This window comes from Macaca nemestrina, chromosome 1 (genome assembly GCF_043159975.1).
Source record: "Macaca nemestrina isolate mMacNem1 chromosome 1, mMacNem.hap1, whole genome shotgun sequence".
NCBI lineage: Eukaryota > Metazoa > Chordata > Mammalia > Primates > Cercopithecidae > Macaca > Macaca nemestrina.
In genome coordinates this window covers 51,153,510-51,177,956 of record NC_092125.1, presented here as the reverse complement: position 1 = coordinate 51,177,956, position 24,447 = coordinate 51,153,510, and the positions used below count along the sequence as shown (strand labels likewise).

At 35.4% G+C, this 24,447-nt stretch overlaps 1 protein-coding gene across 1 annotated transcript in view; it reads right to left on the bottom strand.

Moving 5' to 3' along the window:
• Window positions 1–1,389: 1,389 nt before the first annotated feature.
• Window positions 1,390–24,447, bottom strand: part of LOC105484638 (cell division cycle 73) — a 158,273-nt gene continuing 135,215 nt past the window's right edge. The window contains exon 17 of the mRNA XM_011746466.2: window positions 1,390–23,722. Within this exon, the coding sequence (XP_011744768.1) occupies window positions 23,686–23,722 (37 nt within the window). The 3' untranslated portion in view covers window positions 1,390–23,685. The remainder of the gene's footprint in view (window positions 23,723–24,447) is intronic.

The window sequence follows — 24,447 nt, the reverse complement described above, 5'->3', positions numbered from 1 at the left end:
TGGATGAGATGGCAGACTATTATTTTAAGTGAAGTAACTCGGGAATGGAAAACTCAAACATCATATGTTCTCACTGACACGTGGGAGCTAAGCTATGAGAACACAAAGGCATAAGAATGATACAATGGATTTTGGGGACTTGCAGGGAAGAGTGGTACAGATGCAAAGGATTAAAAGACTACAAATATGGTGCAGTGTATACTGCTCAGGTGATGGGTACACCAAAATCTCACAAATCACCCTTAAAGAACTTACTAATATAACCTAACACTGCCTGTACTCCAATAACTCATGGAAAATATTTTTTAAAAAATTTTTAAGAGGGAAAATAAAAGGGATTTTGATTGAATACCACCAAAACACACTAACGTAAACTTTCTTGAAGTTTAATATGCTTACTGTACACATGCACTTGCATTATTTTATTTCCTCAGATTTCCTAAAACAGGAGTAGGAAACAACCGTATTTAGAACTGTGTGCCCCTATTTGCCAGTCTTTTTTTTTCACTTGTGTAAGTTCAAAATTGATTTCTGCACACTTTGACATTATAGGGAATCAGCAATTCAACTAATAAACTTAATGAGCAAGTGATACACTCAAGTGGCTGTGATACCTAATACCCTTACTTTCTCAAAATACCATTTATTGCTTATTTTTAAAAACTAATAAAAATATAAAATTACCTTATGTAGTTGCTTATTACCTGCTCTCCCCAACTAGATCTAAGCTTTGTGAAAGTTGGGTCATTGTTCATTTTGTTCACTGTATTCTCAATATCTGAACATGGTGTAGCATAGAGAGAGCCTCAATAAATGTTTTTTCAATTGACTTAACCTCAATTGGTACAACATAGAGTTCTTTAAACAGTAGTTTTAAAGCATATTTTCCAGGTATTTCAGTTTCTAAATTTTCATTTTTCTTTTTTTGAGACGAAGTTTCATCCTTGTTGGCCAGGCTGGAGTGCAGTGGCGTGATCTCAGCTCACTGCAACCTCCGCCTCCTGAGTTCAAGTGATTCTCCTGCCTGAGGCCTCTCGAGTAGGTGGGATTACAGGCGCCTGCACCATGCCTGGCTAATTTTTTGTATTTTTAGTAGAGATGGGGTTTCATCATGTTGGCCAGGTTGGTTGCAAACTCCTGACATCAGGTGATCCACCTGCCTCGGCCTCCCACAGTGTAGGCATTATAGGCATGAACCACCATGCTCAGCCTAATTATTCATTTTTCTAACTCAACTGTAAATCAAAATTTTATTCTTGTCACCCAACAGTACATAGAGAAAAAAAGAAACAGCTTTGTTTTAGTTGTCATAATTGCTAATGGATTGTGGGCACTAAACCCTACAATCAAGGGGATATGCTGATTAAGAATATAAAGGAAAGCACAAAGTGGGTAATGACATAATACGACTTTATTCAGAAGGCAAAAAATAACAAAATACACATTCTAACGTTCAGTATATTTGCTTTACCAAGAAGTTGTTTTTGTTTTCAAGGGCAGCTACATGAAAAATCTAGGAGAGAAAACGAGCCTAAAACACCTGTGGTAATTCACAAAAATGGCTACAAGTATCTTTCTCAGATGCACACCGCTTCACAGTGTGACTTTCCAGCTCTTTCCTTTAAGAAATAGGGTCTATGTCTTTGTTTTTTGAATCTGAGTTTAGCCATGGAATTTGTTTGGGCCAAGGGGACATCAGTATCCATGATGTAACTAGATGTGTGAAAAGTGCTTTTGCATTAGGGCTTACACTTTCTCCATGTTTTTCTAGATCCCTGAGACCACCATGTGAGGAAGCTTGTTATAGCCTATTGAAAGATGAGTCACTACATGCAACAGGTAAGTTGTCTTAGCTGAGCCTAACCCCAGCAATCAGACCACAAGCTTTCAACCAAAGTCAACCAATTAAACAATAGTCAGTCACATGGGTGATACCCCTGGAGACTATCCAGCCCCCACCAAGACAGTCCAGACCAGAAAAACTGTCCCACCAACCCACAGAATCATGAAAACTACTGATGTGGTTTGTTACACAGTAAAAGCTACTCTTCCTCTGAAACACTAGCTGTTGATAATAAGAGGGCTAAAGGCATCACTAATATTGAGAAAATAAGAAATCTTTTGAGTTGAAGTGAGAAATAAAATAACTAGAAAATCACAGTAATAAGGGGTTTATAAGAAGATGACTGTTGATAGTTTAATTTTAAATTCTAGGGCTTAATTTCTTTAAGGGGCTAATAAAAATATCCTTTTTAAAAAGAGCTAAGTATATTTTTATAAAAAAGTACTTTGCAAAAAGGCCACAGCTATCAAGAACTTCGCTAAACTGATTGTTATTCTCCACACTTCTAAACTGACAAATTTTGTTTTCTCAACTGACTAAGAAATCAGATTCTTCTCTCAGAAATGGTTCTTTAAAAGTGACATCATTAGGCAACGGACTAAGTCTTTTTCATCACCTTATCTGGCAGGCCAAATAATAAATCTGAAGTAATTTTCCAATGTTTAGGTACAGAATATTAGCATGACCATGTAGAATGTAAACTAATGTAAACCACTAATACTACTTTCTGAGCTTTTCAGTAAAAAATATTTTTCTCTCATTTGTAACCCAGAAGAGATTGCATCATACGCCCCTCTTATTGTAGCCTAGAAGACCTCAGATAAGCTCCACACTGATAACTTTAGAAATTCTGATGACTTTCATCTGAGGAAGACAGATAATAAAGAAATGTAACAGGATGTTAAAATTCAAGTTTTGAAATCAGAAGACACAGTATATGTGAAATTCCAAAACCCAACTACCATTTGCACAATTTACAAAGGCAGTATCAAGAAGTTGCTCCTGAAGTCTTGAGCTGCCTCTCCCAGTAAGAGAAATACAGATGGACCTGCAGAGAGGGGAATATTTTTGAGATGTTCACCTTTGGAGAGAGTGCGCTGCTATGTTGTGACTGAGGGATGAGAGGTGGCAAGTGTAGGGTAGGTGCGACTTCCTTCACTTCAAGCATAGTGAAGTTATTTCTCATGAAACCGCAAGGAGGACTAGAGCAACATTTCTTGAAGGTGCAGGTCTTAGAGAACTTGTGCTAGCTCACACCTAAGATAGCCAGCACAGATAGTGGCCTGAGCCACAGGTGTGCAGATCAGATGTGGGTTATAACGGAGAGGGAGTTGGTGTGGGTTATCCTGGGTCTCCTGGAGAAGCAGAGTGACCTTGGAAAACGAGAAGCTGAAAGTAAACACTACCTAGGAGTGGAGAAGGGCATTTAAAGGGGTCACCAGCAATAGACACAGTCATTTTCACAGTCCATGTGAACTGCAGAAGAGAGGTACCCAGAAGGAAACTGAGAGTGGACGAAAAATTCCCACAAGAAACATTCTGCTTTCAACCTATGCTATGATCAATGAGTATGAGATCAACTCCCCAAGGGTACCAGTTCACACAGGAACTTCCTATTTTCTTACTTTTCCTCTCTCCTAGGGGTCAGCATTGGGAGAAGGGACCAGATGGAGAAAGGATAAAAATTAGAGAAGCTGCCAACCACTGTCCCCTCTCCCCACTATGTGCTTTCAATGAGCAAGAAGGGGGTTGAGCATGTGAATAATAAATCAAGTTCCAGAGTTCTGATTACTTAAATATTTTAATATCTGGATTAAGACTGTATTATGACTTAACTTTATAGTATTGTTATCTGAGAGAGAAGTTAAAAAAGAAGGGCCTGCTAACATTTTCAATTGAAGAAAAATAAAAGATTACACAAGAAAAATTGCAATTGGACCACATCACAAGCCAGGCTGGCTTAACGTACTCATTATACTAACAATGTTCAGCTTATAGACTGCAATTATATAAATACATTTTATAGAAACTTAAATTTGAAGAGGCTCTAAGATTCTGTAGGAAAGTACAGTGCCTTTTTCTTATCCAATATTTACGGACTCAACTGTATTACCTAAAATCCATATGTTGAAGTTCTTAACCCCAGTACCTCAGAGTGTAACTGTATTTGAAGATAGGGTTTTCAGGTGTTAATTAACTTAAAATGAGATCATTAGGAGAGAAAAGACCATGTGAAGGAACAAGAAGAACATGGTCATCTACAAGCCAAGTAGAGAGGGCTCAGAAGCAGCCAACCCTGGTGACAACTTGCTCTCAGACTTCCAGCCTCCAGAACTATGAGAAAATAAGCTTCTATTGTTTATGCCACCCAGTCTGTAGCACTTTTTTATGGCACCCCTAATAAAACCAATAAGATTATACACAATTAGGAAGAGAAGAGAGATTTAGTAATTTGCAGGACATTTGTGTAAGGTTCAATATAATTTTTGAAAAATTTCCTTGACCTATTATAACCTTTCTTTCCCTCTCAAGTATAAAATACAGGTTCAAGCACAATAATTCTAGTATTCATCACTACTGTAGCATGCTTTTCTCTGATAAAATACTTAAGGTTCTTTGGAGCATTCATAAACTTTTCATCACCCTTGATTCTATAGGCAGGAACCATCTATGATATTAATCAATCAGGTATGAGGCTTCAATACAATGTAGGACCACTTTCAAGTATATTATTAATATACCCCTGTTGGCAATAGATTAGAAATTATATTCCTGTCTGTATCAGAGGAATTAGGTTTGATATCATACAGAATTAAGATGTAGGATTATATTTTAATTCAGTCTACTTTCTATTTGTTTGAGGTGTTTCAGCAAACAAATCAGAACAGTTAGTGAATTCGGAAGCACGTTTAACTACTGCAGGAAACCTCACTTCTCTATACTATTGATATGATATGTCTATGAGAAAAAAGTTTTAAAATGCAATTAGACTTGTCAAATAGCTACTGTTAGAAGGTATAACTGACCCAAACCAAAATCATTGTATTTTGTAGGCATTAGCTAACATTTAATGGACTGTCTTACATAAACTCATTCACCAAAGCAATTAACTGATTAACCTGGGACTACTGTTTTTAGTTTCAGGAAGTTCTACCAGAAGTTTTACTAATTTCACAGTATACATATTGAAGTTATTGTATAGCTAACAAGGTCAGCTCTAAATATCTACATTAAAATAGTTTAAACTAATTGTAATTCCACTTCCACGATGTGGTTTAACCAAGGACTTATAAAAGTACTTAAGCAGATTCACAGCTATATCTTTTAAGGAAAATGTAGACTATATTTGGTGGTATCACTGTTAACATTTCCATGCAAAAATGCAAAGCTATAGCTAGCAAATAGGTTAAATTTTTATATTTTCACAATAGAATGATAACTCTTCCAGTCAAAAGGCATCTATTTGGAAATGGAAATGGAAATGGAAAATAACAGTTATTATCAATAGTATTATAATACTCCTGGGTCTGACAATTACGGATAATACATGGAAAATGTAGTGATTTCTAGCTGTGTGACCATAAGCAAGTTTCTTCTCTGTGCCTTATCTGCAAAATGAGAGTAAGAGTTACCAATTTGTGTAAAAGAATAAGTAGATACATACAATTACATGAATACATATTACTATATGCAAGGCATTTTTCCAATAAGGAAATGAAAAGATGAACAATAATCTCAAACCTTAAGGAGAATCTACATGCTTGCAGTACACTGACAGATGACCCAAATTAATGACCTCCCTGTATCTACCCTCCTCGTAATAACTTTGAAACCCCTCCAGTCAAGAAGTGAACTTTATTTCCTCACCTTTTAAATCCAGGCTGGACTTGTCACTTGCTACAGCCAACAGAAAGTGGGAAAAATTAGAGTGCGGCAATTTTGAGCCCAGACCTCTGCTCTCCCTTGGTTCCTCAGTCTTTGCCATGAGAACATGCCTGCATTCTTCAACTGGATAATGAGAGACATGCAGCCTAATTACCTGCTATTGCTCTAGTTATGAGCAAGCTAACTCCAGACATGAGTCCATTCCAGAGTAGCCAGACTGCAGAGAACCTACCAGCTTACTGCAGATGTATGCATAAACCAGTCATGATTAGCTAAACAGAGCCCGGATTAAGAGCAAGCCCAGAAGACTAAAAAGAAATAATGGTTTGCGAATGGCATGTTATGCACAAATAGCTAAGCGATGTTAACATTCATTGCCAACTTAGTCTTAACCCTTAACTCAAGAACATGATTCTGATAGTAATCCCCCCAAAACAGGGCCCATACTTGGTATATGTCGAATCTAAATTATTCTTTAGGGGTTGTGAAGTTGGAACTGTGTTTTCTTTGAATGCAACTCTATACAGACACTTAGAGACCACCAGAGCCAAATCCTGTTTTAAAATACATTTTGTTTGGCCAGTAAACAAACAGTACCTTTAAAAGCTTTGGATTTGATTCCCTTTAGGAGGTATACATATTCTTCGGTATTCTGCATTTCTACCAATTCCTATTATTTTAATCAGCCCAATTTACACATATGTTACTTGCCTGACCATATGGATATTTCAGGTTGCAATGCTTAGTGTAGATTTTGACTGTGGGTTTTTGTGATTTTTTTTTTTAAGTAGTACATCTCTAATTCAACATAGAATTTCTAACCAGCACAATAAGGCATGAAAAAACATACAAAATGCACACAGATTAAAAAGGAAAAAATATAACCAGATCTATTTGTAGATGGCATAATGATCTGCATAGAAAATAGTAAGAAATCAACGAAAATAACTTCTAGAACTATTAAATAAGGTTTAGTAAGTTTAGCAAGGGTACGAAATCAACATTAAAAATCAATTACATTTCTATATACTAGCAATAAACATATGGAAACTGAAATTTAAAGAACAGTGTCATTTACAAGTGCTCAAAAAAATAAATATTTAGGTATAAATATAACTTGAAAAGAATCATATGCTGAAAACTACAAAATGCTGATGAAAGAAACCAAAGAAAATCTAAATAAGTGGAGATGATGTACTAATTATATTCATGGATTAGAAGACCCAACATAGCAAAGATGGCAGTTCTTCTCAAATTGATCTGTAAGTTTAACATAATTTCTATCCAAATCTTGGCAAGATATTTTGGAAAACATAAACAAGTTTCTTTTAAAGTTTACATGGAAAGGCAAAGGAATTAGACTAATAGAATTTTTAAAAAGAATAAAATGGGAGGAAACATTCTACCCAATATTATGTTTTACTATATAGCTACAGTAATCAAGACAGCATAGTATTGAAAGGATCAACACATAAATCGAGGGAACAGAATAGAGAACCCAGAAACAGACCAACACATAGATGGATAGCTGATTTTTGACAAAGGTGCAAAGGAAGGATTGTGAGTAGAGGGAGGATTGTCTTTTCAACAAATGGCACTAAAGCAACTGGACACCTACAGGCAAAAGCAAACAAACAAAAAACCCCCCCAAAAATATAAACCTCGTATCTTTTATAAAAATCAATTCACAATGGATCATAGGTTTGAGTAAGTGTCATAGGTTTGAGCATAAACCTATAAAACTTCTAAAATAAAACACAGAAGAAAATCTTTGGAAACTGTAACTAGGTAAAGAGTTCTGGCCAGGCGCAGCGGCTCACACCGGTAATCCCTGCACTTTGGGAGGCCAAGGCGGGTGGATCACCTGAGGTCAAGAGTTCGAGACCAGCCTGACCAACATGGTGAAACACCATCTCTACTAAAAAAATGCAAAAATTAGCTGGGCATGGTGGCAGGCACCTGTAATCCCAGTTAGTCAGGAAGCTGAGGTAGGAGAATCGCTTGAACCCGGGAGCTGGAGGTTGCAGTTAGCCGAGATGGCGCCATTGCACTCCAGCCTGAGCGACAGAGTGAGACTCCGTCTCAAAAAAAGGAAAAAGAAAAAAGAGTTCTTAGATATGACACAAAAGGCACTATCTATAAAATTTAAACAACAGATAAATTAGACTCCATCTCAACTAAAGCCTTTACTCTTATGAAAGACCCTGTTAAGAGGATGAAAAGACAAGCTACGGGCTGAGAGAAAATATTTGCAAAACACAAACATGACAAAGGACTTATATCTTGAAGACACAGGCACTCACTCCTTGCTTTGCACAGCAGTAAGACCATAAAAGTGGCCATGAAAGCTGAAACCACATAACACAATCTTAAATCTTAATCAGTGGGAAGTTATGATTGTTCTATGACCTTTAAAAATTTGTTAAAACTTTCTTACTATTGGCAACAGATGTACAGGTAAATTTTAAAAGTAGTAAAACTAATATTTAATACATTATAATTTAAAGCATTAGAAACTTTTAGAATTAAAGTGCTTTATATCTTTCTAAAAAAACACCAGTAATAGTTTAAGCAGTGTCTTCTCATGATATAACACAATAGAGCAAGCATTCTTTCTCTGCTTGGCGAATTGTCATACTCCTTTCTAACTCTGGGTCAGTTTTTGACATTTTACCTTTTGCATTTTCAATGTCATGAGATATCTTTCAGAATTCCTTAAATGTGAAGATATATTTCGCTTCCTCTGGGACATCTTCCTTCTTTCCTTATTTATGCCAACAGTTTTGCTGTCACTAAATTTCTCTGGCTGGATGCATACGTAGAGTCTCTTGTTTGAACGGCAGCAGGATAAACATTCTCAGTCAACCATTTCATCTAAAACCCCACAAATGGTTAATTCAAATTTCACTTCCAGTGTTGTAACTTTTTGTTTCTGTGCTGTACTTTCATCTCTGTGGCCAAATCTCTCTTTCAATTATCCATTTTTGTAAAACGTCAAGTGGGTTTATTACTGGGAGATGAGGAGGCAACAAAACCAAACATTTGCTGTCTGTCTTAATAAAAGATGTGCAACGGTCAGTCATGAACAAATTTTCAAAAAAGTAATTGGTCAATGACCATATATACATTTGTTATATTGTGATTTGTAGACTGTAAGAGGGAGTACTTTATGCAATCACAGTTAATATGTCATGGTAACTTCAATTTGAACCATTTAAGTCATGGCAAGTGGAAGTCATACATATTGAAATTCTGCAAAAGTGAGGGCTGCCTATATAAACAACTCTCAAAACTCAACAGTAGAAAAAAAAAATCAGGCTGGGCACAGTGGCTCACACCTGTAATCCCCGCAATTTGGGAGGCTGAGGCGGGCAGATCACGAGGTCAAGAGATTGAGACCATCTTGGCCAACATGGTAAAACCCCATCTCTACTAAAAATACAAAAATTAGCTGGGTGTGGTGGCGCGCGCCTGTAGTCCCAGTTACTCAGGAGGCTAAGGCAGGAGAATCCCTTGAACCCAGGAGGCAGAGGTTGCAGTGAGCTGAGATCACATCACTGCACTCCAGCCTGGTGACAGAGCATGACTCCGTCTCAAAAAAAAAAAAAAAAAAAATCAAATTACACAGTGGGCAAAAAACATGAACAGACATTTCACCAAAGAGGATATATGTTATAGACACTGAATATACACTCAACATCTTTAGCTGTTAGGGATGAATTAAAACCATGATGCTAAATCACTAAACACCCATTAGAACAAGTGAAAAACATTTTTTTAATCCTGACAATATTAAATGCTGGTGACGATTTGGAGAAACTAGATCTCTCATACATAGCTAATAACAACATACAGTTGTAGAGTTACTCTGGAAAATAATTTGGCAGTTTCTTAAAAGAAAAACAAATATACAATACCGTATAACCCAGCAACTACATTCTTGGGCTTTTATCCAAGCAAAATAAAAATTTATGCCTACAAATTCATGTGTACATGAATGTTCATAGCATCTTTACTTGCCATAGTCAAAACCTAGAAACAATCCAAATGTCCTTCAGTGGGTGAATGGTTAAACAAACTGTGGAACATTCATATCATGGAGCATTACTCAGAAATAAAAAGGAACAACCATTGACACATGCAACAACTTGGATGGATCTTCAAGGGAATTACAGTGAGTGAAAAAAGCCCATCTCAAAGGTTACATGCTATATGATTTCAATTATATTCTCAAAATAACAAAGTTACAGAGATGGAGAACAGATTAGATGGTTGTCAACAGTTAGGAATGCAGTGATGATAAAAGGAGGAGAGAAGGTTTGGTGTGACTATGAGGTAGCACAAGGGATCTTTGTGCTGATGGAACAGTTCTGCATCTTGCTTGAGGTTATGCAAATCTACTCCTGATCAAAGCATATAGAACCACAAAGACACAGACACACACAGACACATATGCACACGAGGTCATGTAAAACTGGTGAAATCTGAATAAGTTTTGTGGATTGTATCAATGTGCTGGTTTTGATATGATATACCATGTTGTATCATGTTATGTAAGATGCTACCACTGGGAGAAACTAGGTGAAGGGCAACCGGGGCCTCTCTGTCCTATTTTTGCAACTTCTTATGAATCTATTATTATTTCAAAATAAAAAGTTAAAAAAAAAAAGACCTCCAACCCAGTGGCGTCACTTTTAGGAATTTATCCAGGATACACTCACATAGGTACAAAGAAGTTTACACATGAATGTTCACTGCAACCCTGGTTTATAATGGCAAAAAGACTGTACTTAACTCAGACTCTCTCCAATGTTGGCACAGCCATAGGTTGACAGGGTATATGCAGCCAGTTAAAAGCCATTTACCGTATAATGAATGCTTACCTCAATTAAAAACATTCTTTGTAAGAAGACAGGAAAAATTTGAATGGATAGCCAAGGATTTCCAAGATATACTATTAAGGGGACAAAGTAAGACACAGAAGAATACTAATATCTGTGTTAGAAAGAGAAAGAGGTATTTATACGTCAGCTCATTATCTACAGAACAGGCCTGGAGAGGTCCCAGGAATCTGTACATAGTAATTACCTCTAGAAAGAGAAACTGAATTTTGTAGCAGGTGAATAAATCAATATTCATTAATCTAAAGATTCCCACTACTACCACCATGGTTTCATACTCGGATCAGTCACCAAGACTTTATTAAATCTCTCTTTCTGGTTTCCACAGGATTACTTTGCCACAATGCTGTTTTCCTCTTTATGCTCCTCCTGACACTGTATATATTAATGTAAACCACAATTCTAACACGTGACCCTTCCCGATACAATGTACCTTCTAGGACATAGTTTATTCACCACTCTGAAAGAAATCTCTCATGAGCAGCATACCCCACGTATCAGTCAGGATCCAATCAGGAGGGAGACAGAAACCACACCAGTCCTTTTTTTTTTCCCCATAAAATCTAGATTCTGTACAAACCAGTAATTTAATAGAGAAAATTAAATATAGAAAATTGTTAATAAAAGATGGTTTACTAAAAGTAATAAAGAAGATTCTAATGGGTACGGAAATAACAAAGGGAGAAAGAACACTAACAACTCAAGAGTCACTCCCCAGCACTATTCCAGGGCTGAGATTCAGAACTCACTGGAGAGGGCATAGTTGCCACAGGAACTTGGGCTGTAGATGGAAGAAATTTACCAAGGGGAAAGACCAGAGCTGATCGAATCAGAGCACCTCACCTGGTGGCAGAATCACTGGAGGTTCTGGGTAGGCCAAAGGTGTTCTGTAGGGACATTTTACCAGGCAGCAGAGAAACCCGAAGGTGTGGGCCACCGTTACGAAGGTTGTTGAGATTGACCTTCTGCAGGCCAATCCACTGGCAGCCAATCAAATAACAGCACACCAGAACCAGAAAGAGAAGCCTATTCCCCTTGCTATTGCCTTAGTGTGTCCCTCCAATGACAACGCCTAACACTGAACTTGCTCGCAAAGGAAAAACCTGTACAAGGGTCGAGTTTCAACATTGCAAAGCAAGGTGTACCTTAGAGCTCAGAGATAACAAACTGATAACTGGTACACCCCACAATTTTGAAGATGAATTACAGTGAGGTGATTACTATAATTTAATGGTGTGCTGATGTTATAAAAGTATGGAAGAGGGAAAAACTGAATCTTTAATTACTCCTTACTAGATATTGCTATGATTTCTGAATCTTCCATATGTATTTGTATGTGTGTGTTCATTTCTTCAGATACAATCTGTGATCATCCCCATATAGGTAGATTTCAAGATTTTGTAGTACCATATGTGTGGAAAATGAAGATTTGATTTTCGTAAATCAGTGAGAACATGGATAACACTGACGTAAACACATCTTTTTTCAATTGGTTTTAAGAGCATTAATTCTGGTCTTTTTTTTTTCTCATATGGGATAATACTAACAATGGCAAATATCTTATGCTGTTCATAATGTGAAGAATCACAAAAACACACATCTGTTATTTGATATGTACAAACTAAGGTAGATTTCACAGATATAAATTTGAGCCGAGTCTTGAAGGGTAAGAACACATTCCAGGCAGGGAAAGAAACATTTACTGAGGTACGGAGATGTGAAAAGGAATGGTGTGTTGAGAGGCTGCAAAAGAGTGTATGTGGCGCTCATGTCTTCGGGAGGGAAGGATTAGATGAGGCTGAAAGATAATTAGGCCTTAGGTTTTCTGAATCTTGTTAAATATGTAGATCACAAGGCTATAACCCACAAAGGACTATTTAGTAAGTTTGGGACAGGGGCCAAGGAATCTGCATTTTAATCACACAACTACCTACCATTGGATGCTAATGCTCATGATCCACACAAGACAAATACTGTATAAAAAGATTTTTACTTAGTGCTACAGATCTCCAAAGTAGGGCGTACACACCTCAGGGACCATGCAAGATAATTCAGCGGGGTGCTAGAAGATACTAAAATACATATTTGCATTTTAACTCAACTTTATTAATAGTTAATATGTGGGTACAGATGCCTTCATTTGATCTGTATACAAGGTGAGGGGAGAACAAGACTTGACAGTGAAGCCTCATCCCCTCGCATCCAGGCTACCATGACAGGTAAGTTTACAGACACTACACAAAATGGAAAGTGGCACAAAAAGATTTCTAGGGAAAAATAAAAAAATCAATAGATTAAAAGATAATAGTAATAATGCAAGCATATGGGAACAAGGAAATGGCAGAGTTAACCCTTTTCCTAAATCTGTATTAGCTCTTTGCCAAATTACAAGGATAAAAAATTATAAAATCAGGTGACCAGAAGTCTATGAATACTTTTAGAAAAAAGTTTGTGCCATGTAAAGAACATTTTGAAACATCTTGAATATTAAAAATACTGTATTTTGTGCTTTTGTGGCTGAAAACATATCACCTACCAAAATTTTTGCAGCTTCACCATATGATAACTTAGAAATAATTTCCTGACCTATTTAAAAATCTCCAAAACCTCAATAGAAGGTGTTTTAAAAAATATTCCAAAGTGCTTTAGTGGGTTTTAGAAAGCTAGTTGTTAAAAATATGTAAGTTCCGATTAGTTGCAAGAACAAATGTTGTTCATCTTCCAGGAAGGCAAACATTTGTTGTCACTAGTGTTGAGAAATTTAGGATGCTTTCATTCACTCTACTCCTCTCGCTCAGCTGTCACTTCTAAGTTTTGCTGAGGTAGCTTACTTTAGGACTGATAGTTACTAGTGTGAGATTTTTCTGTGTATTATCTTTTCTACTTGAAGATTACTTAACACTTATGTTATAAATACCCAGTCACTCTATCAGAGAATACAGGCCTTTGTTATAATTTGCTGCTTGTTTAAAGTTTTTAAGTTATTTTCCTTATGTGAAGTAATACACACAGAAATATATCGTTTTCATTTGGATCACTGCATATCCTCAAGATAATGATCTTACCTGAAAAGGGGATTCCTGGTTGCAGTCTAAAGTCTAGAGATGTAATTTTCTTTTTCTGTTGTAAATTCCTTTTTTACCCTGAAATTTAAGAATTTGAATATCTCCTCCTACAAGTTTAATAGCATCTCAAACTCAACATTCCAAAACTAAATTGATTCCTCCAGCTGCTACCACTGCGAAATCTGATCCTTACACAATCTTCCCCATCACAGTATAAACAGAAATTCCATCCTTTGTTACTGAGGCAAAAAACAAAACAAAACAAACAAACAAAAAAAAGAAGTGTTTTTGATTTGTATCTCACACATTGTAATCCTATCCATCTACTTTCAAAATATTTACAGAATCTTACCTTTTCCTCCACTGATATCACAGGGGTCCAAGCCTGTCATTTCTTGTATACATTGTTGCAATATCCAATGATCTGGTCTCCTGGCTTCTGCCTTTGCTACCAACAGACAGTGTTCTTCAACAAGGTTGAGTCAATTACTCTTAAATCATGTATCATTCCTCTGCTTAAAGCTCCTCAAATGGCTTCCCATATGTATCAGCAAATTAAAGCCAAAAGGCTTACATTTATCTACAAGGCTCCGTAATCTTGTTCACTGCTGCCTCTGCCCTCATCGCTCACTCTTCTTGCTCCCTCCACCTAGCCAAGTGGATTCCTTAACAGTTCTTTAAATGGCAGGTATGCTCCTGCCTGCCTTAAACTTCCTGTTCCCTATCTGGAATGCTTCTCCCCCGCACCACCACATATTTACCACACTAGATATCTCACTTCAAATTGCTGCTCAAATGTCTTATCTGAGATGTCTCTAACCATCCATGTAAAATAGTAAAAGCTACCACTACCTTTTCCCAACATAGCCTAATCACTCTATGCTTCAGTTTTTTTGGTATTACTTATTACCACCTGAGACACATTTATTCATTTACTTTTTTCCTCCCAATAAAGGAACTACAATTGCTTTGTTCACCCTGTATTCCCAGCAACTAAAATAGTACTTGTCACTGCAGGAAGTAACAATAAATATTTGAATGAAGTATCTGCCCAGGTGTGTCCCCACACCTCAACCCCGCCCATGTTGCTTGGAACCTATTGAGAGAGCCAGCGAGCCCTTTCGAACTAAGGTTTCCTATAGTATTTAGTAATTGTGCCCTCCTATATCTTGTTTCCCTTTTTCTCCTTGTGGTTCTTTACTTACTCATATTAAGTATCTTAGACTCGTCTTCTGGGTGTTTTCATTTTTGAAATCTCCGCGTCTTTGGGTTTTTACTTTTCCAAAGATAACTACTACTACATGATACCTCAGGCCACTAATTTAGTCCCCAATAGTGGCCTTGCCTCTCTTTTACTACCACATTGAAATGTGGTTTAATTGCTAGAAAATTTATTTTATACTGTATCTTCTCCAGTGCTTTTACAAAATTAAAGTTGTCATCCATCTCCACCAGCAATTCTTTTTCACCATCCATTTCTTCTGTGTTCCTGCTCTCTCTTGATGCTATTTTTCTTCAGGTTTCCTTATATTTCTTTGTCCATTCACTCCATTTAGCATAAAGCAAACTATGGGATACTCGAGTGGAAACAAACTTGTAAGCAACAGAGGCAGCTCTCTTCTGTACGCTGATTATCTACTAACCAGCAAGTTGCTACTCCTCATCACAGATGACAGGAGGAAAATCTCTTCCAATCTCTGTCGTTTTGTTTTTTGCTATTTACTTCCCCTCCCCCAGTCTCACGGGGAGATGTGGAATTGGGCCCACCATGCAGCAACCAAACAGGTACTCTGAAGCTAGTCTTCCTAGTACCATACATATGAACTGCACTGCTTTTCCTCTAAATCCATGTAGCTTTGAAAGCAAGGCTCTCAGTTCACAAGCAAGCTCTCCTTTCCATATTCTGGTAGAATCAAGGGACTGTATACACTCTTATTTGCCCAAAGGCTCCAGGCTCACAGCAGCTGCTCTATTCAAGAGAGGGGAGTTGGCAGATGGAAACAGCGATTGAGGGGAGGGAATTTAAGATACATAATCAAACCATCTCCCTAGAACCTGTTTACCATGAAAGGTGTAACTAAGTTTAAAAGTGGGTGGAAAATAAATAAATACAGGGTGACAAGATGAAATACAAGAAAAAGACAGTAATAGTGCAAAATGTATGACAGAGTAGGAAAGGTGTAGGAGAAATACGTATGAATGGACAAGTCCCTGATGGGTGACAGGATGTTTAAAACACCGGAATAGGAGGAAATCAAGAAAAGATTATTACATGCATACAGGTTTGTAAGATACAGCATTAAGAAGTCCTGTTTCTTAATGGCTTCTGTTTCCTCTGTCATGAAAAGGTGAGGTCACTTCTGGGTGAAAGTGTAAAGCTGGATCATAGCTGGATCATAACATCTAAGAAACTGGCAAGGGAGTGACTGAGAAGAAAAACTCAAAATCAATCGCCAAAATAAAAAAGGTAAACAACTTCATGCTTGCTAACATGGAAAGGGATTCGGGTAAGATTTAGATAAAATTCAGAATAGCATCTAACCATCTCACTGTAGGCAAAGAAAATTCACAACCTCCCAAGAATTCTCCCCTAAAACTCAGAATAAAGCAAACTGAGGAAATCTGCAGCCCATAGAAAAGTCAAAGAAAAATCCTCAAGAATGAAAATCCTTTCCTACCACACCAAAATCTCCAGGGATTCCTTTTAGCCAGCAACCCACCTCTGGGAACCGCTCAGGATGTTCTCTCTTAGTAATGAGTTGCATGTACAACTGGGGGAAGTGACCCCAACACTGGCACTTAATGAAACCTTAGAGGGCAGAGCTCAGATTTTCCAACAAAGGTTTTACCCAATTTCAGTATCATTAAGCTACAAAAGTAGCAAAGAATACAAGAACTAGCCTCATATGGGAGCAAATTTAGAAAACAAGACTCAGAGGGTGGGAAGGCTGTCAATAGTGTCTTGGTAAAAGTCCTCATCATCTGGGCTGATGATGAATGACAAGTATGTTAATTCTTTTTTTAACAATCTGGATGTTGGAGAAAGGCACTGAAATGACCTATACCTTTAACATTTTATTAATCCATCTTTAAATATATTTTCATCTTTAAATATTCATCTTTAAATATCTAATCAAAGTTTTTAAAGCATGGATCCTGTAAAGCTAATGCCAACCAGTCACCGGTTATCTTCTCCTTGTTGCCATCTTTCTTCTCACTCCTATGCTTGTCATTCTCATTTCAACATTTACACGAGTAACTACAGCCCCATAGATCCTTGACTCCTCATTTTAATGAATACCTCCCCCTCTCTACTTCCAAGGTCTTGACTTTTTCTCATCAATATCAGATCACCTCTGAAATCTTGACTTCACACATCCCATCCTCTGACCACCTCCCCCTATCTTTCAGGCTCACTTCACTGTTATCAGATCACAGTACAGCACCACTTTCTCACCATTCACCACCTGCCCTCTACCATGTATTCCTTGAACAGCTTAGATTCCATTTTTCAGTACTACAATTATTACCCTGAAAACATCTTCAACTCTGTGGCCTGCTTCTACTGCCATCAAAATAGCTTAAAAATCTAATTGCAATTCTGTATACCTGAAATCAAGCAACTAAATGTCACTGGAGAAAAATCACACCAAGTTTGCCTAGCTTTGCTTAAATTCATGACAACCCCAGAAGCATACAACGCTGTCCAAATTAGTATTTTCCCACTAAGCTGAAGTTTTCTTCTCCTCAAATTCCTACATCAAACTGCTTTAGCCTTAAACTACTTTAATGCATGTCAAATTTATTTCATCATCAGTGACCCGTATACTTCCTTTTTGTCCTCAGTAGTGCATTATGGAATAAAAATACATTATCTAAAAATACAAATATTTTAAAATTGTGATATAGTCAACCCTTTAAAAACATGAGTGATGCTCAATTGTGCTAAAACAACTGAATGAGCCACAAGGAAGTTCACTTGATCTTCCCCCAACCATTTACACTGACTCGATAAACACTTTCAAACTATTCCATTTTAAAGACAAATGTTTGTATTATTTATCAATTAAAAAAGAGAGATATAGATGGCCATTACACTTACAGTATTAACATTGTAAACTCCATGAAGGCAGTTCTTCTGTGAGTATCCATTACTATATATGAAAGTTAATACATTGTATAACCCAATGTTTTCACTTGTACTTTGTTGGCAAAATAATCACAGTCCAATAAAATATTCAAATATAATAAAAAGTATCTCTCAAATGTCTTCTGCTTCACTATGGTCTCAGCCCTATTTACTTATGTAATAGAAATCAGCATTCTCAGATGAGGGTAAATGATTAAATAAATCTGTGTCAAAGGATGCACAAGTTTTATGAGACAGATTCAACAACAAAGCCTTCTTCAGAGCTACTTTATAATGTTTTCTAGGGTCATTTAAGAAAATAAAGAGGAAAAATTATTCCAACTCACCATAAATGCTGATCATTACATGATTAAATATAAAAGTACTTTAGAAAATGAGAGAAAAAAATGCTTATTTGGCAATGTGCTGTTATTTATACACTAGCACCTTTGAGCCTTAAAAAAATTCAACAGCATTTACAACACTTGCTATATCTATTTTAGCTATGCAGATGCTCACTGAAAAGCAGATAATCAAAGGAACAGAACAGAATAAAATACATATTTAGTGGGCACTTATGAATTGAATAAAAATTAAGTTTGAATATAGCCCATTAAACTCATCATTAAAGAAATTTTGTTGCAGAAGATTCACAATCATTGGTACCACTGACATAATGATGCTGTTAATGCTCTGATTATATGAGTACAGTTTGTTTTGAAACTATAAAATGTTAAAATCAGAATGCTCAAACTGTAAAGGTAATGTAATTTACCAGGACACACTCTTAATTCTATTACAGTAATAACATAGAAAATTTGACCATAATCAAACTGTAAGTTCAGCAGAGCATGAAACTTGCTGTCACTACGAACTATGATTCTATATATTATTTAACTCATTAGCAGAAACTATAAATGACTTTAACTCATTAGTTTTCAAAGTGAAATGTATATTTCATTTATTCCTCAGAGAAATACTATGCTTGACAAATTTCAATCTTTTCATGTAAAGATAACATTCCAGCCCACAATACAGCTTCTAACTTCTTGGTATCAATGTTTCTGGGGGACTGAAGACAAAGGGAGAATGGAAATATCCCTAGTGCGCTTAACATAAAATTGGGCAACATGTTTTATTTACAATTAAACCTAAAATTTAAGAGCTCACCAAACTGGAATCAGAATGAGTACAACAGGCCAGGCATGGTGGCTCATACCTGTAATCCCAACATTTTGGGAAGCCGAGGCAGGTGGATCACCTGAGGTCAGGAGTTCAAGACCAGCCTGGTTAACATGGTAAAACTCTGTCTCTACTAAAAACTACAAAAATAGCCAGGTGTGGTGGTACACACCCATAATCCCAGCTACTCGGGAGGCTGAGGCAGGAGAACTGTGTGAACCCAGGAGGTGGAGGCGGCAGTGAGCCGAGATCGCAGCACTGCACTCCAGCCCGGGCGACAGAGTGAGACTCCATCTCAAAAACAAACAAAAACAAACAGAATGAAAAACAAAACAAAGGAAAAACAAAAAGAATGAGTAGAATATTTTAATCAGTTCACATGGCACCCAAACTTAAACTCTAATTAAGAACCACTTTGAGAAATAGCACCAACTGGTGGTTAAAAATCACTCACAATGCTTACTCTACGTACATGAACTGTATTACTTATTAAGCACTATTATCAAATTCAGGTTAAATAACTTTCAGTAAATTTAAAGTGGATAGAAATGGAATTCAATGGCAAACAAAATCCTCAGACAGATCATTTGCTTAAATTCGACATAGCATCAACCCCACTTTTTGAATTTTGGCAATAAAACTAGTTTTATTTCATTAGCTTTACTCATATAAAAATGCTTACCGCTTTTCAGTAAATGGAACATATTTATAACTTCCAAGATGCCCTTATAAAGATTACCTAAAATAATACACAGAAACCCAAAACACATAAAAAACCTGCAAGTATTATTATCTATTATATACTAACTAAATATAAATCTTTATACATTATACATTTTCAATTTTTCCTTAGTTATTATTCCAACAGATATAAACTATGCTGGGATCAACATACTTGCAAATGTGGCAACAAATATGCCAGGATATATAGGACATGGCATTTCAAAATTCCCACTCCAATTCTTAACTTAAGTCAACTTCAGTCATTTCTCCACTTTTTATTTCTATCATTAGAATAGCTGGGTGAATCTCAAATACAAGTGAATAAATAGTAGAAATTCAGTCAAGTAATACTAAGGCTAATGTAATTAAATTTTCACGTTGTACTTTTTTAAAGAAAGAGCAGCTGCCAACTTTTCAGCTGAGAACAAATTTCTATAGTTCTTATTTTATAAATTACTTCTCAGCATTCTATATGGACTTTAACCAGACAAACCAATGATTTATTTATTAAGAATCTTTGTTTTAAAAAGTATGTGTATATGAAGGGCTTTAATAAACTTCCAAAAAAATTAAAAATAAAAAATTTAAAAACTTATCTTACTCATAATTTGCATTTAAACAAGCAATTTCAAAACACAAAGTTTAAAGCTACTTTCTAATCCTAATTTGACCAGCTTTTATAAATAATTGTTGCATTTGTAATATAAAATATACTGCTAGTCTCAAAAAATTTTATATACTTTAGTTCAACAAATATTCCTTCCCACCCCTCCAAAAAAGAACAATGTAATCACTTTAATTTTTGTTAGCAGTCACAAAAATTTTTATTTAGGAAAAATATTCCCTTCAATATTTATTAGATAATGAATCTTATTTAAATGAATAGTTTACTTGTACTTTTCTGTGTAGACCAATTTAAAAGTATGCCACTTTTCTTTCATAAGCAAACTGTATTTGTCTCATTCTGCATGGCAGATCAAATATTAATACTTCTTTCTGCCTTAAAAATTATGAGATTTTCCTCATTATAAATTAGTTGTTTCTATAAGGATTACTGTTGTGCTGCTAAAAACAAATGTTAGTAAAGGTTATGGAGACGTGGGAAAAAAACAAACTACAATACTAGTTAATAAATGAAATACATTAAACATTGTTTAAATATTAAACAGTAAAATACCCCTTCTATATTAAATAAATAATTAAAATTGCATTTGTCAATGGGAATACAGGCCAATACCACCAATAACAGGGATCGTCTAGTGCAAAGGGTGGTCACAAAACAACAAAACAAAAACCACACACACATACAGACAAGAAGGAAGAGGAAACACATTTAATACTGGCATTGTTTTCAATAACAAATTAAACCAGTGATTCTGAATCCTTCCTGCACATTCAAATTACCTGGAGAACTTAAAAAAAAAAATACTGATGACCAGGTCTTGTCTCAAATTACATGAAAATGGGAATCAAGATTCAGGCATAGGTATTTTTAAAAACTCTCCAAATGATTCTAACATGCAGTCAGGGTTGAGAGCAACTGAGTGAAACTTACATATTTCTTACTGTTCCCTGACTGAGAAGAATGTCCTATGAGTATAGAAATAGAACTTTCCTTTACAGGTTGGGCATACAAGGGTATCTCCAGTTAGCAGTAACTTATGGACGGGTAAGTCAAGTTATTAATTTATACTTCATTTCCAGTAAAATATCTACTTATACCTCTCTTCATTCCCTGTAATTCTGTACTCTCAAACTCCAAGACAAAGTAGAGTCAAACTACACTTTTATAATAAATTTGTTACACTGAAAATACATTATTCATTCATGCATATAAGTATTTACTGAATGCCTACTATGTGCAAGGCACTGTGTTAAGTACTGCTATATAGGACCATGGCATGGGGTAAATAAATAGGGACTGGCTGAAAATTTTTGTTTTTTAGAACAAACAGCTAAAAAATAATGGAATGAAATTAATCACATGGACCTAAATAAGTGACTAAATTATCAAAGAGAAAAAGAGAAAAGAGGTACTTATACTAAGGGTCTGATTTTAAGATAGATGGTTACAGCGTATTTGTCCTTTTCCTAATGTTCCTTTACAGTATTTCCATAAGCCTTTGAATATACATAAGGCAAATTCAAAATAGAAAAATAAACCTCGTTCAAAGTAGATGTTCCTAATTTTAACCATATTCCGTATCCAGTAAAGTTCATAAATAAGTACAAATACCAAAAATCTTTATGGGAAGGTAGTTCATATTGACTTGTAGTAGTCTTGACAAGTAATCTTACATAAAAATATCACAGATTCTGGTCCTTGACTATTTCATCATGGAGAAAGTTTACACAACATGTAATTTATTTTGGAAACAGATTTATATGCTAAGAAAGCCTAATGTGAACAAATTTTTCTTTTATCTTTAAGGAAAGAAGATGCTAAGAAGGTAGGAAAATAGGGGTAGAATCTGTTCAAACCTTGTAAGTATGCTAAAATCTAGTAATTTAAAATGCTGACTGTTCTCTTCTGAAGAGCCTTGTAAATACCATGTGAATAAATATCTTTTCTAGTTACTAGTGGTATGAACTATGTGACTACTTAAAAAAATAGTAACTTCCCATTTTTGTGACAGTGTTAAATTTCATTAAGAAGCTAGATAATGTCAGCTTAATACCTATGAAAGGCCTGTTTACCAAACATATGTTAACCTTGGAGAAAACTGCTGGAAATAAAAACGGAGAAAAAAAATGACATAAGACTGTGATCAGCAAAAATTCCAATGGCAAAAACAGTTTAGGAAAGCAAAGCTTCCTAGTTGCTTTTAAGTTAAAAAAAAAAAGTGAAATCAAGGTTCAAGGAAAATGGTCACTTGATGTACCTTGGATGCAACATTTTGTTAGTAAAAAATATTTTACTAAGTTAAAATATAGTTTTCATATTTTACACCATATTGAATACACACATAAAAATACCAGTGTTTTTCTCTTGTTTCTTTTCAGACAATTAAGCAAATGTTTTCTTTGGTGCCTGGGAGTTTATCAGTATTTAGGGATAGTGGAAGATAACAACTCCAAGACTGACAAGCCTGAAATAGAAGATTCAAAATCCTATACCATAAAAATTAGAATCAAAGGTGGACTAAAGAGAAAAGTAGCTTAAAGTTATACTGCAACAGGGTTGATACATATTCTTTCCCCAAATCATACTCTGGCTCCCAAAATAAAAAATACTACAGCCTATTGTGGTTTTAATCTGTGTTGTGAGATTTTTTTTCAAATGGAAAGATATCACAGATAGAAACACATCATTCTAGGTTTCAAAATCACCAAAGTCAGTGAGAAGAATGTACATTCATTTAAATGTAATCATTTGTAAATAAAGAAATCTTGGAAAGGCTGAACAGTTCAAATTGAAGAATTGTTCTTGATTTTTCATCATTCTTTTTAAATAAAGAGTAAGTGTAGATATAGTGTACATACAGGTTTTGACATTTTGATTCATTCAAAATAGTCACATCCCTTTGCTTGGTTTTGGATGTTCCAGAGACTAAAATTTAATACCATTCACAACATAGTATTTTTAGTAAAAAGAATTATAGAGCAATGAAAAATCAGAAGATGGCTCAGAGAGCCTTTTATAATCTCTAAATATACACACATTTATAACCTGCATTTATTTTCTAAAACAAATTTTAAGTAATGCTAATTTAACCAATGGAGAAAAAACTTCTATCAAAATATACAATTTCCATTACAGACTAGAAGGCTAATATTAAAAAAATAGTTGTAAGCCAAAAAGTTTGCTTATATGGATGACAGGCATCATCTCCTTGAAGCACAAAGCATCAAATAAGGTCTTATAAAAGATCAATCTGTGACCTTCTTCATTTTTAAGTTCTTGATAAATTCATAAAGCTTGAGTCTCAATTTCCAGAAATGGAGGAGCCAAATAATTCAGAATCTCAAGTGGGATTTATGCTTTACCATGTACCTGAAAAAAAATATGGTAGGTTATAATGACTATAGGAATTTTAGAATTTTTAGATTAATGTATGTAAAAACAGGCTGACATTTCTTAAAACTTAAAATCAACAGAATAAAATGCTGTTTTCTAGAAAACTGGAAATATAAGGACTTCTGGAAAAAGCTAGAAATAACACTCCTCTTATTAAGTAATATAATCTAAGAGCTTCTAGCTAAAATAATATATATGTTTCACATATATTGTGAGAGACTCGCACCAAGAATGTTACAGACTTTTAAGGAGCATACTTCAAAGAGAACCGATTCAGTGGTATTTACTGTCATCATATGCTGTTCTTAAATTTGCCAATTACAAAACTTTTATTGTAAAGGGTTTTATGAACACTACAGTAATAATTAAAATAAATTTTAAAAATTCATTTCCTTTTGTGAACCATCCATAACATAAATCCAGAATCAGAGATCTTTCAGTACTTGCAAAAAAACATAGGGTTCTCTTAATCAAAAGTTCCTTGGATAGGAAATAAGGTTCAAAAAGATCACACAGATAATTAGAGACAGATTACAAAACCAAGACTAAAGTCTAAGTTCTGACTCAGTTTAGTGTTACTTCTATCAGGCAATATTAAACTCTCCATCTAAAGTAATTATACAAAAAAAATTGTTATTTACTACAGATAAGCATCAAGTTAATGTTAAAAGAAGGGAATTAGAGAACAAGACTGACAAATT